The following is a 12,991-nucleotide window of genomic DNA, read 5'->3' as shown; positions in this document are numbered from 1 at the left end:
GTCTTGCTTTTGGAGATTTATAGGTGGGAGAAATGAAAGTTTCAACAAAGTGTGTCCTTTTTTGTTCATTTTTCCTTGTTAGCCTGTCATGATATGCATACTATCTGGACTTTTAAAATACTTCTCCATCTGTAATTGATTTCATTTTCTCAATGAAATGAAAAGGCGTTTGGTAAAGCAAGTTTTAGTGTTCTTATTTTGGGGCAGGAAAACTGAGGTTTAGACAGTTTTATTTTTTCCTAACTTACTGTGGTAGAAGAGGAATGAGAATTCTTATTTTCTCCAGTGTTAGTCCCCCCCCCCCAACATCCTGTGTTTGCTTTATGGAATACCTGCTGTGTAGGTGGTGCTCAGTTGTTCCCTGACAAGAATGCTAATAGATATGTAACTTGATCCCAGATCTCCATTAATTCTTGAGGGAATGAGACAAACAGGCAAGAGAAAGAAAGAAAGAAGTTTGTAAAAACAGTTATGGAACAAGAATGGCAATTCTAGTCAGTAAGTCTCACTCAAAATACTCTTTTTTTTTTAATTCAGCATATTCAGAATCTCTTCATTTCTGTTCCATTTCTTTGTTGTCTCTCTCTCTCTCTCTCTCTCTCTCTCATGATACAATGGTTCTGTACTAAGGGACCTCTGGGCAGTTAGTTTCAGGGCTGTGTGGGGTTTCCACTACCTGTTGCAATAAAGTTTGTGAAATATGTCCCACAGAGAGGGTAACCCCCACATTTGTTTCAGTTGGAGATTGTTCTCAGTGGATTCCTGAACTGTGATATTTCTGAGCTTGTGCCCTCACTGCACAAGTAAGTACCACACACTCTAGATGATGTCTTTCCTGGATTTCCATACATTTTAGGTTTCATGTCTTCTGTTTGTTTGTTGCTATAATGAAACATGCCTCTGATGCTTTGCAGTCCTCACTTGCTTTCCTCTACCTCTAAGGAATGTTCTGTGGAATTTCTAGAATTTTAACTTCCATCTCATGTTGCTTCGCCTCACTCACTGTTACGTGTTTAACCAGCAGTTGAAATTAGCTGCCTTTCTCCTTTTACTTTTTTTTTTTTTTTGCCTTTGCCAAATGTAGTTTTTACATTATTCTCTAGATTTTATCTTGGGAAATCATTCTACCTGAGAAATGTGAAATCAGTAGGTCTAGATCTACCCAAATTTCACTGCCAAATTCTAACAAAGCTTATTTATCTTCAGCTTCCTCCTCTTGACCATCCCCACCAAGAATACATCTTCCCACTGGTTTGTTTAATGAGATCCTGAACTTTACCATGGTCTTGGCCACCTGTTCCTTAATATGTCTTCTCTTCCCTATGCCTTGCTCCATATATTTCTTTAATGATTTCTCAGGATCCAGGTAATGTCTTTGTCTACTCAGACATTGCCACCCCTTAAGATTTTTCTGTCTTTAAAGCAAACATGTGCTATTTACTGCTTTTTAGTGGTTTTGATACTGCAGTGAATAGTTTCCTGGATTCAGGCTCTTGGCCTTCAAATTATTTTCTAACACATAGATTTATTTATTTATTTGTTTGTTTATTTATTTATTTATTTATTTTTAAAGATTTTATTTATTTATTCATGGGAGACAGACAGGAGAGAGAGAGGCAAAGACATAGGCAGAGAGAGAAACAGGCTCCATGCAGGGAGCCTGATGTGGGACTTGATCCCAGGACTCCAGGATCACACCCTGGCTGGAGGCAGGCATTTAACCACTGAGCCACCCAGGCATCCTATCTACCACATAGATTTAGAATCCCTTCCCTATCCTTCCCTCCTGTCCCCTTGCTCTCTTTCTCTCCCTCTATTATTCTAGTTTAATTAAATGTTTTACTTTATTTTATTTCTTTTTTATAGTATTTCTGATATGTAGAAGCAACCTTTACAAATAATTCGATTTCCTCTGCAGACTTGGTTCCTATAAGTAGAATCTTTCATCCAGATCTTTAGGCTACCTTCTTTTTTTTTTAAGATTTTATTTATTCATTCATGAGAGAGAGAGGCAGAGACATGAGCAGAGGGAAAGCAGGCTCTATGCAGAAGCCCAACATGGGACTGGATTCCAGGACTCCAGGACCATGCCCCGGGCTGAAAGCAGGGCTAAACCGCTGAGCCACCCAGGGATCCCTAGGCTACCTCCTTAGTCTTTAGGTTTGCAATAATTTCACTGAGCTGTTTTTCTTTCTCAATATAAGATACAATATCCTTTTTATGGTAATATCCCAGCCCATTTTTATTGGTTTATTAATGAAATCTACCATCCTAAAGGAAAGCTCTTGATTAGAAGACAGGAAGCTAAAGCCCTGGTCAGAACTTTTGTATTTAAGAAGTTTAGGGACAAGTTGAGCCCATTCAGTGGAAGCTGACTCTTGAGCCTATGCATAAGCCACAAGAATTCAAGGTTAGGTCCTCCACAGTGCCATGTCTGGATTACAAAGGCAACATAAAAGAGTGATACAATTTAAAGTTGCCTAACCACCCTGTCATACTAATCTTGGAACTATTTCTTGAAGACATGGCTTCAAGATAGAGTGAAACCAACAATTAATTGTCTAATGAAAGTTTATATGAAAAGATTATCTTTTCCCTATAATGAAATAATTACCTGTCTGGGAAAAAGCTTCCTCTGTATGTCCAAGTTGAAGCTGCAGCAGTATTTGCTTGTGCAATTGGTGAAATTGGCTTAATTTACCAACCTACATTTGCCAAGGACCATAGGACACAGGGCTTTGTGGAGGCTTGCTTAACTCACAGTTTTCAAGGGACTTTTCCTCTGCTGAGCATTTGTCTTTGCTTAAGACTCAGCACTCGCAGTGTGGTCTCTGGAGAAGTGAATGGACACCTGCAGAAAATTATTCATTCACCTTTGAACAAACCTGCCGCATATTGCACCTATGAAGGTTAGGATTACCCCTTGTGGGGGCTTTAGACTCATAACCATTTGCTGGGATCTTATTAAAGTCATGCACAAACTATAAACTATAAAATATTGCAAAATACGTGTGACTTCATGCCACTGAATCAAAATCCCCTCTCTCTATCAAAACCCCAGAACTCCTATGTGCACTTTTGCTTCTAAATCTACTTCTCCTGTTAGCTTCTTTATAACCATGATCCAATATACAAGATACAGTAGTTTGAGAAAGTAAAATATATAGCACTTGTTCTGCATTAATAGAAAAGTTAAATAAGCAATCTGTCGAGTGAAGATCGAAATATATTTTTTTCGAAATATCTTTATTACATCTTTATTAGTAGTAAAGATATATTTTTGGGCAGATGAATTTTTCAAAACTAAGCTCTAGAATTTGGCAAACTTCTTTCCCTAATCATAGAAAGGACAGGATTTCTGCAAGTCTCCACAAAGAGGTTGAATTGCATGGGAAAGAGTAACCAAGAATATATTCTTTTTGAAAGTATGCTAATTTTCAAAAAGAAAGGAATCATTTCTTCTCTGAAACTCAGCAGTCAGATAAGTCAATGTACCTCCCTAGGAGGAGTGACTTAGAGTGTGAAACGGATCTGGAGTGTTAGAGTAATAGATATTCCCTCCTCTGGATGAGAATATCAAGAATGAAGGAAGGGTGTCTCATTCCCTTTTCATGGACTCCTAGAATTTAGAAAAACACATTCCAATCAATTCAGGAAAAGAAAAAGGCAAGTCTGTGCTGAATAAAAATAGAATAAAGACAGAAGATTCAAAATTAAGTTATGACAAAAATTCTAAGTAAGTCTTATAAAAAATGACAGAAGACCATCTTTAATGGTTAAAAACATTTATTCATAAACTTATTAGGATGATTGTTTCCTCCAGAAGGAAAGGTCAGAACCAATAGAAATGAACAAAAGGATTTTAGCTGACCAAAATAAAAATATATAAAATCTTCTTATAAATTCATACAAAAATTCATATTCCATAGGAAAGTAGACAAAAATTATTCAGTGAACAAATATAAAAAATATGAATCCAAATTAGAACATTAAATTTGTCCAACTCTATTAGTAGTAATAAATGTTCAAATAAAACAAGAATAATATGCATACTTAAATATCTATATTACTTTATATCAGATAGTTGATAGTATATATTAAATATATTGAATTGTAAATTCTTTGTGAGCTTTTACCACATTATTGAATTCTTAGGCATGTATGCTTAAAAAATAAAAGTCATATTGGCAAAGACAGAGCTACAATATTTACTGCTGTGCTATTGATAATTGTAAAAATGAATTAAATGACACTCAGATATAAGCTGAAATAAAACATAGTATAAATATACAATAGAAAAAGCAGTCAAAAATAATACTTGGGATCATAGCCAATGTATATTGAAATTTAAAAAGACATGCATGGCAAATGGCATGCACATACATGACTCACTGGGATAAAAAATTCTCTAACGCATTAACAATCTTTCTTTTCCTTTTCCAACTACAATAATCATATAGCATACAAATGAATAAGGATAATATTTTAGGGATGATTCCAAAGTCATTTTGGTGTGTGTCTGTTTTGAGTGCAGGGGTACTGGAGGAGTCTCTCTTCTCCTCCAAGCATTTTTGGACATTCTTCCACTGTATCTCATGAATTTTTATATGTGTATATACACAAAATGCACTAAGAATACAAATCCTTGAATTTTAATTATGTTTATACCTATTTAGTGACTATCCAGATAAAGATATGAATAGACTATTAGCCTCACACCTAAAGGCTTCCTCATACTTTTTCCCAGTCGTATCCACTTCCTTCCAAGAGGCAGCACTAGCACAACTGAGTAGTTTTGCGTTATTTTGAACTTCGTATGAAGAATCATACCATGTATATTCTTCTGTATCTAGCTTATATTACTCAATAATTTTTCTAGAAGGCTTATCCATGTTAGAAAAATGAGTGGGAAATATCAGAAAGGGAGACAGAACATGAGAGACTCCTAACTCTGGGAAACGAACTAGGGGTGGTGGAAGGGGAGGTGGGCGGGGGGTGGGGGTGACTGGGTGATGGGAACTGAGGGGGGCATTTGATGGGATGAGCACTGGGTGTTATTCTATATGTTGGCAAATTGAACACCAATAAAAAATAAATTTATAAATAAAAAAAGATTTATCCATGTTGTGGTATGTTTCTGTAGTCTCCATTTGTATGAATAAAATATATTTTATCCATTTTCCTATGTGAGGGACATTCAGAAATAGGTTCCCTTTGGAGCTATTATGATTAATGATTCTATCAATATACTTTTACTTGTCTTTTGGTTGCTATATATCCTCATTCCTCTTGGGTATATAGCCACTCCTGGGCATATATCTACTGAGCTGTATAATAGGTTATTTAGCTTTTGAAAATATTTACATTTAGAAAACAGGGCCAAACTGTTTCCCAAGGTGGTTGATAATGCCAGAGTGCCATCAGCAATGTATGTGAGTTCCCACTACTCTGGATCCTTGTCAACATATAGTACTATGAGTTTTTTTCACTTTTAATCTTTTTGGTGAACATGTCATAGTATCTCATTATATGCAGTTCCCTAATGTCCAATTATGTTGAAAATGTCACCATACATTACTTGGCTACTTGGCTATATCTTTTTCATTGTAAAGTATTTTGTCCAGAACTTGGGGGTAGCTGAGGTAATGATACCTGCTTATATTTGAATCTCTCCATTTGCCTTCCTCAAAGCTATATAGATCAAGTAGTGGAACAAGTAAAACCACATAAACACCTCTCCTTCAGCACAGCTACGTGATAGAGAGCACTACCAACTTCAAATTATCTGTAAGTAGAAAAAAATGACACTAGAAACAAGCAAAGGTATTGGTCTCTGAGAATTAAATCTATCTTACATACAAAAAATACTGAAAAAGTAGACCTAGTCGACCAGAACATTGACTAGAGGAAAGAAATCTAAAAAGTAAGCATAGTATACAAGATGTAATCTTAGAGAAGCAACACTTGTAAGGGAGAAGAGGATTAAATGAGGGAAGAGGTAGCTTCTCAGCGTCATGGGATCAAGCCCCTGTGAGGTTCTGCACTCAGCATGGAGTCTGCTTGTCCCTCTCCCTTTGCTCCTCCCACGGTTTGCTCTCTCTCTCTCTCTCTCTCTCTCTCTCTCTCATAAATAATAAAAGTCTTCTAATTTTTTTTTAAAGAAGAATGTTGGAGAACAGGAAGGTGTAAGAGATGATGATGTTAGCTATTGCCAACAGATTGAATTCACCTAGAGATATTGTGAGGAGATTTTTTGCTTGGCAAGAGCAAAAATACAAAGAAAAAGAAAGCTATATCATACAACCAGAATAGGAGATACATCCTTTTGCTCCCATACAAAATTTCCCAGGAGTTTGGGGGGTCACAACTTAGCGGTGAAAAAGATCTAGGAATGACAAATTCCAGAGAAAAAAATACATGGGAGATTGGAGCTTGGAACTGAAAGAGACTATAGGATCATATATTAAAGTTTCACACTACAGTGACCCCATATATCCCTAGAAATGAGAGGAGGAGAAGCCACTTGGGTTCTGGTTGATCTATTCATCCTTCAAGGACAAACTCAGTTATGCTGGAATAATTGCACCTGGTCATTTGCTTCAAGAAGTAGGGAATATGAAACCAGAAAAAGAAAAATCATAGGATGGGGGCACCCAGGTAGCTCAGTTAGTTAAGCAGACTCCTCACTGAGCAGGAAGCCTGAACCAGGTCCTTGATCCCAGGACCCTGAAATCATGACCTGAGCCAAAGGCAGATGCTTAACCCACTGAGCCATCCAGGCAACCCAGAATAACCTAATTTTAAATGGAAGAAATTGCTTAGCTTTTGATTATTATAACCTATATGATATTGTATCTGTGGTGTTATGGGAGTTTCATGTCTCTGCTGAACAAGGTACCTGCTGTCTCCTTAGAAAGAGAGGAGGTGGGGCATTTGAGCGTCTGCCTTTGGCTCAGGTTGTGGTCCTGGGATCGAGTCCTTCATCGGGATCCCCACAGGGAGCCTGCTTCTCCCTCTGCCTTTGTCTCTGCCTCTCCCAGTGTGTCTCTCATGAATAAATAAATAAAATATTTGAAAAAAAAAGAAGAGGTGTTCATGGATATGTGCAGTAGTCCTTGACAAAAAAAAAATAATGGTTTCATTTGTTTTGTTCACTTTTCTTATTTTCCTTCCTTCCTTTTTTTTCTTTGCAATGGCTGAAGGTGCTATGTGGTATCTTTTCATTTGCTCATTCCCAATGTAGTCAGTTCTGTATATCTCTGGTATATATAGTGTGTGAATTCACATGGAATCCTCTTCCAGATCATCTGAGAGCTGTTCATTCTCTTCTTTGAGGTATAATTTAAGGACTTGTTATGTTTTTAACCACTTTTCTTTAACTTGGGAGTGTGGGGCAGATGGAGAAGAGGATTTTGTGTGTACCTCATATTTGATGAACAGGGTCTTGTGCTTTTTCCTGGGATTTTGTTTTATGTGTTGAGTCAAAATTCACTCCACCTACTCAAGAGAGGAAGTTATGCCCATTTGGGTAGTCTTAGAATTCAGCTCACTGCTAGAATTGGGTATGGAGCTCTCCTTAAATTGGAGTTTATGGGTCTGGAAACTTGGATAGAAAGTTTATTGTCACTAATCTCTAAATTAAAATTTAACATTACCTTCAAGTCAGAATCTTAGTAACTGATCATGTTGAAATATGTAATAATCTATGACTTTCTTATCAACAGAATCACATATATTTTCCTAACATATAAAGTTGTACATATGTCAAAAAGGTTCTTAGGGTGTAATGGAGTACTCATCATGAACATTTATAACCATCACTACTTCAAATTATAGTAATTATTAGGTCTGCTACTAGATCCTGTGACTTAATTCACTAATAAATCACAAATTTATTTTAACTTTTTATTTCAATAGTTTATTATAATGTTTAGTCATATGCATTTTATGCAGTTAGAAACATTATTCTAAGAAAGAATCTAATTCTTCATCTGGCCACCTAAATGATCTCTGATCCAAAAAAGGGGATTAGGAACATTTACATTCTAGAGAGTCAGCACTGGTTGTATGTAATATCTCTTCTTAATCTCTTCCACATTTGTAATATCTTCCTAATGGTGATTTGTAGTCTCAGTCATAAAAGGAAGGGGAATATAGATTTGTCCTCAGCCTCAGTCTGTTTACCTCTAAAATGATGGCATTAGTAAGAATTCCCACAAGTTTGTAAATACAAATTTTTATCACTACCATATTTTGATGTTAATTTCTTGGATTAAAATTTTTTTGTTTTATTTTATACATTTATTATATTTTATTTTTTGTACTTAGATCAATAATTCTGTAATTTGTGTTTATTTGTCAACCTTACTGGTAAATCAGGTTAACATTTTTGTTTCTTTCTTTCAATAGTATGTAAACGGACACTAGAGAACTTGTTGGGGTGAGAAGGGATGAGGAGTTCTATGAGAGAGTGAATATGCAGAGTTGGGAAAACACAAATAGAAATAAAACTTAGGGGAAGAGAAAATGGAGAGGGAAAGGAGAACCTTTCTGAGTTTTAAATTTTATCACTAAGAAAGTGATAAATTGGATTAGATATGCCTCACTACTATTAGAGATCTGCATTATTTTTCTGGGATTTTCTGTATTTTGACAATATCCAGTTTATTTAATATGCTAGGTAGGAAATTCTAAGGTGTTTAGGCGTAGAGTAGGCCTAGAAAACTTCATGTCCTTTATTTTCATATAATCTAAGTGAAGAAAATTATAAGAGTTCCTTCAATTCTTTACTAATACAGGAATAACCAAGACTACATAAGAGTTTCCATCAATGACACTCACCAATTCAATCATTAGTATGGTCATTGCAATCTTATGGGTTTCTAATTATATAAATTCTTTTGGATTTATTAATTGATATTTCTATGAAGGCCTTTCCCTTTTTTACTACTTTTTGTTTTTTTTTTATTTTTTTATTTATTTATGATAGTCACACACACACACACACAGAGAGGCAGAGACACAGGCAGAGGGAGAAGCAGGCTCCATGCACCAGGAGCCTGATGTGGGATTCGATCCCGGGTCTCCAGAATCGGGCCCTGGGCCAAAGGCAGGCGCCAAACCGCTGCGCCACCCAGGGATCCCCCTACTTTTTGTTTTATTGTCTTATTTTTGTATCAGTAAGGACTTGTAGATTTTCATAAACTACCCATTCTGATGTTCAAGATGTCCTAAGTTTGTGCAGAAGAATCTCTTTCCTTTTGACACATTTTTGTAAATTTAGGGAACTTATTTATTCTGTGGAATACTAAAATATCCTAGGCTTATCCTGAATTTTAGGTACCCTCACCTTGGAATCTGCCATTTCTCCATGAATTCCTGGTTTCTGTCAGTGGAGTGTGATAGAAACCAAATTATTATAGGATAATAGGCATGAACTTTGTTACTTGGATTTCATTGCTTCTAGGCCCATTTGATGGAAAGAATAAGAATAATCTATTAATCAGATCATGTCATTTTTCTCTTCAAACCCTTCCATGGCTTCCTTCCCATTTCACATAGAGAAACAGTTAGACCTTTCAAAGTTGCCTTTAAGGCCTGACAGATTTTGCCTCCTTCCCTTACCCTCTGATACCACCTCTCATGCCTCTGCCCCTTTACCCTCCTTAAACAATGGTCTCTAAACTACAGTTCCTTAACAGTGCCCATACATGCTCTTCTTTCAGAGATTATATTTGACGTTCGCTTTGCCTTAACTTTTTTTCTCATGGTCATATAGCTTGATTACCTACTTCCTTCAGGTTTCTGGTAAATATTAGATTTCTCAGAGTCTGACCTCCATGTATGAAAGGGCAAGCCTCTCCTCCCTCCAGTACCAACACCCTCCTCTGCTTTAGTTTATTCCAAAGCACTGATCATTATTGGATATAGTATGTATTTTCTTGTCCACTGGTTTATGGGAGCAAAATACTCCTAATGAAGAGAGAATTTTTTTTTGTCTGTCACATAGTTTCCCAGAAAATACTATTGATGGACTTACTAAATGAATGAATTTTAATGGTATATTGAGGCTCAGGGATTATTCTGAATGATGGGAGAATAAATAGTGAATAATAAGGGAGTTATCCAAAGGGAAGTCATCTTGAGATCCAACAGAAAGGAGTCAAGGTATGCAGTAAATTGGAAAGATAATATGTAGATTAAAATTATAGTGAAAACTAAAAATGAGAAATCATTTTGTCCCTCCCTTTCTGCCATCCCCACCCAACTGCCACCCCATCTGACACCTCCATAGGACAGATCTTATTTTTGATGATTCTAACAACAGCTAGAAGTCATATGAAAATACTACTTCTTGTTTCCTAGCGACTAAATTCCCTTCAAATTCTGTTAAAGAAATGTCCATTGCTTGTACAACTCTCTTGAGTATTAAAATGTATAAACTGAGGGGATTTACACATTCAACCATTATTAGACACTACAACTTTAAAATAAGTTTGATTAGGAGATTTCAGTTTAGAAGGACAATTTACAGAAAGGAAGGTTTCTGTTGTATATATATTTAGAGGGTGTAAAAGTGTAGGGTAGGAAGTCTGTTTCTTGAATGGCTAGACTAGACATAGTAAAAGAACACTGGGTGTTGGGAGTAGGTAGGAGCACCTAAAGAAGTAGTGAGGGTCACCAAAACCAAATCCTTCAGATATTTTACTTTCAGATGGCCCATGTTTCGAAACTAATTGGTTCCTCTTAAAAACAAGAAGAAATAAAACTTCAGATAAGATCTATGTTCAAAGCTGCCATTTCTTTTCAATTAAAAGTGCTGTTTCCTATGCAGACTGAGAAAATAACCCACTATTTAGGGCTTTTTTAAGGGATTCCTTGACATCCTTGTTCCTAAGGCTATAGATAAGGGGGTTAAGCATGGGAATCACCGTGGTATAAAACACAGAGGCCACCTTCTCCTGTATTATGTTGCTGGAAGATGGTTTAAAATACATGAAGATGATGGAGCCATAGAAGACCCCAACAGCTGCAAGGTGGGAACTGCAGGTACTGAAAGCTTTGGACCTGCCTTCAGCTGAGTGGATGCATAAGATGCTGGAAAGAATGAAGGCATAAGAGATAAAGATGGCTAAGGCACATGCAAATACATTGAATCCAACCAAAATCATTACCAAGAGTTCCTTGGTGTACTCTCTTGAACAAGATATATTCAGAAGAGGAAGGATGTCACAGAAGTAATGGTGGATGATATTAGTTCCACAGAAGGATCGACTAGATATGTAGCTGGTGTGGACCAAGGCTCCAATGGCGCCCACTGTATACACACTGGTGACCAGTAGAAAACAGATTCTGTTGGACATGGTGACATTATAGAGCAAGGGGTTACAGATAGCAACATAACGATCATATGCCATTGCTGTCAGCATGTAGGAGTCATCAATACCAAAGAAGCAGAAGAAAAAGAGTTGAGCCATGCACTCAGGAAAGGAGGTGAGATTCTTTTCTGAAACAAAGTTCACCAACAGCTTGGGAATTATGACAGTGGAGTAGCAGAGATCTATGAAAGACAGATTACTGAGAAAATAATACATGGGCATATGAAGCTGAGAACTGATTCTGATTAAAAAGATCAAGCCCATATTTCCCACGATGCAGACCATGTAGATCAGTAGAAACAGGACAAAGAGAGGGAGCTGGAGTCCAGGCTGGTCTGTTAACCCCTCAAGGATAAACTCAGTAACTGAAGAATGATTTTCTGTATCCATTCTCCCACTTGTGATAGACTGAGGGATTCAGAGTAGAGGTTCTTAATAGACAAACATTGCCATCTGATAGAATTTAGTGATCCAAGATCTGATGAATGAGATAATTTCTAAGTGACACAGAATTTCCAGAAACCAAGAGACTAAAACCTATTGTTAGTTGAAGCCTTTTTCAAGATGTTGATGGTTCATTTGGCTTCAGTTTTCATTTCATTACTCCCACTTTTAGACTCTCCGATAAATGTAAACTAACCCTTGTGTTATTCAGTCACCTTTAGAGAAATGCTTTAGAGATGCCACAGACTTTGCTGGTCTTCAGTCTGAAGCAATCTGTGCTCTCTTCAGATGTCTTGGAACTTAACCTTTCCCTTGCTGGTATCCCATGGATTTCCCCTTTGTGGCTTTGGCATCTTCAGTTTGCTCATTCAGTCTTGGACCCCAGTCTCACAGAGCTTTGGTTTCCTCCAAGCTTTCCATCTTCCCTCTGAGTTGCTGGTTTTGACTTTTCTTTTTGCTACCCATGTTATTAATCAGATAGGAGAGGAATGAAGGCATGTTGGAGATGGCAGGAACAGGGCAGTGCTAGAAGGGAAGCTGTTATGATGGGCTGGAGGAAGAGGAGAAGGAAGAGTGGTAACAGCAGGAGTTGCTTACATTTACTGAGTCCCTATCATGTGCCAGCCACAATGTTAAGAACATTTTATTTATGACCTCATTTACACTTTATAACAATTTCATGAAATAGATATGGTTATTATATCCATTTTGTAGATCAACGGAGAGACAAAGAAGTTAAATAAATACATGCCCTAAGTCACCAAACATGAATGCAATGTTATTTTACTATTGTACAAATGAGTTTATGCAAATATTCCAAGCTTACACGGTTCGTAAGTGTTGAAGTCAGAACTCCTATCTCTGTCTGTTTTATTACAAATAAAACAATGTCCCCTATGAATCAATTTTTTTTCTGACATTTTTGTAACTTCCATGCAGCTTTGTTATTCTACTTTTATTATTTTTATTACTGTTAAATCCCTTACTCTGATATTTTCCTCTAAAGAGAAAATTAGAGCAATATGCTGTAGCTTTTGATAAGCATTTAAAGGATGTTATCCTCATGTGTAAGTATGATGATCTTGCTCCTTCAATAGCTTTAAGTTGGAAAACAGAAAGGAAAGATTTGCATGTGCACACTTACACACACACAAACACACATGTCATTC

The 12,991-nt window shown here is 36.7% G+C and overlaps 1 protein-coding gene across 1 annotated transcript; it reads right to left on the bottom strand.

Moving 5' to 3' along the window:
* Positions 1-10,826: 10,826 nt before the first annotated feature.
* On the bottom strand, positions 10,827-11,777 carry LOC129496954 (olfactory receptor 8D2-like). Its single transcript, XM_055305300.1, has one exon. It carries the CDS (start codon positions 11,766-11,768, stop codon positions 10,827-10,829), a length of 942 nt encoding a protein of 313 aa, XP_055161275.1. The 5' UTR covers positions 11,769-11,777.
* Positions 11,778-12,991: the final 1,214 nt, after the last annotated feature.

The sequence above is a fragment of the Nyctereutes procyonoides genome, unplaced genomic scaffold (assembly GCF_905146905.1).
Source record: "Nyctereutes procyonoides isolate TBG_1078 unplaced genomic scaffold, NYPRO_anot_genome, whole genome shotgun sequence".
In the NCBI taxonomy this organism is placed as follows: domain Eukaryota; kingdom Metazoa; phylum Chordata; class Mammalia; order Carnivora; family Canidae; genus Nyctereutes; species Nyctereutes procyonoides.
This window is presented reverse-complemented; position numbering and strand designations above follow the sequence as displayed.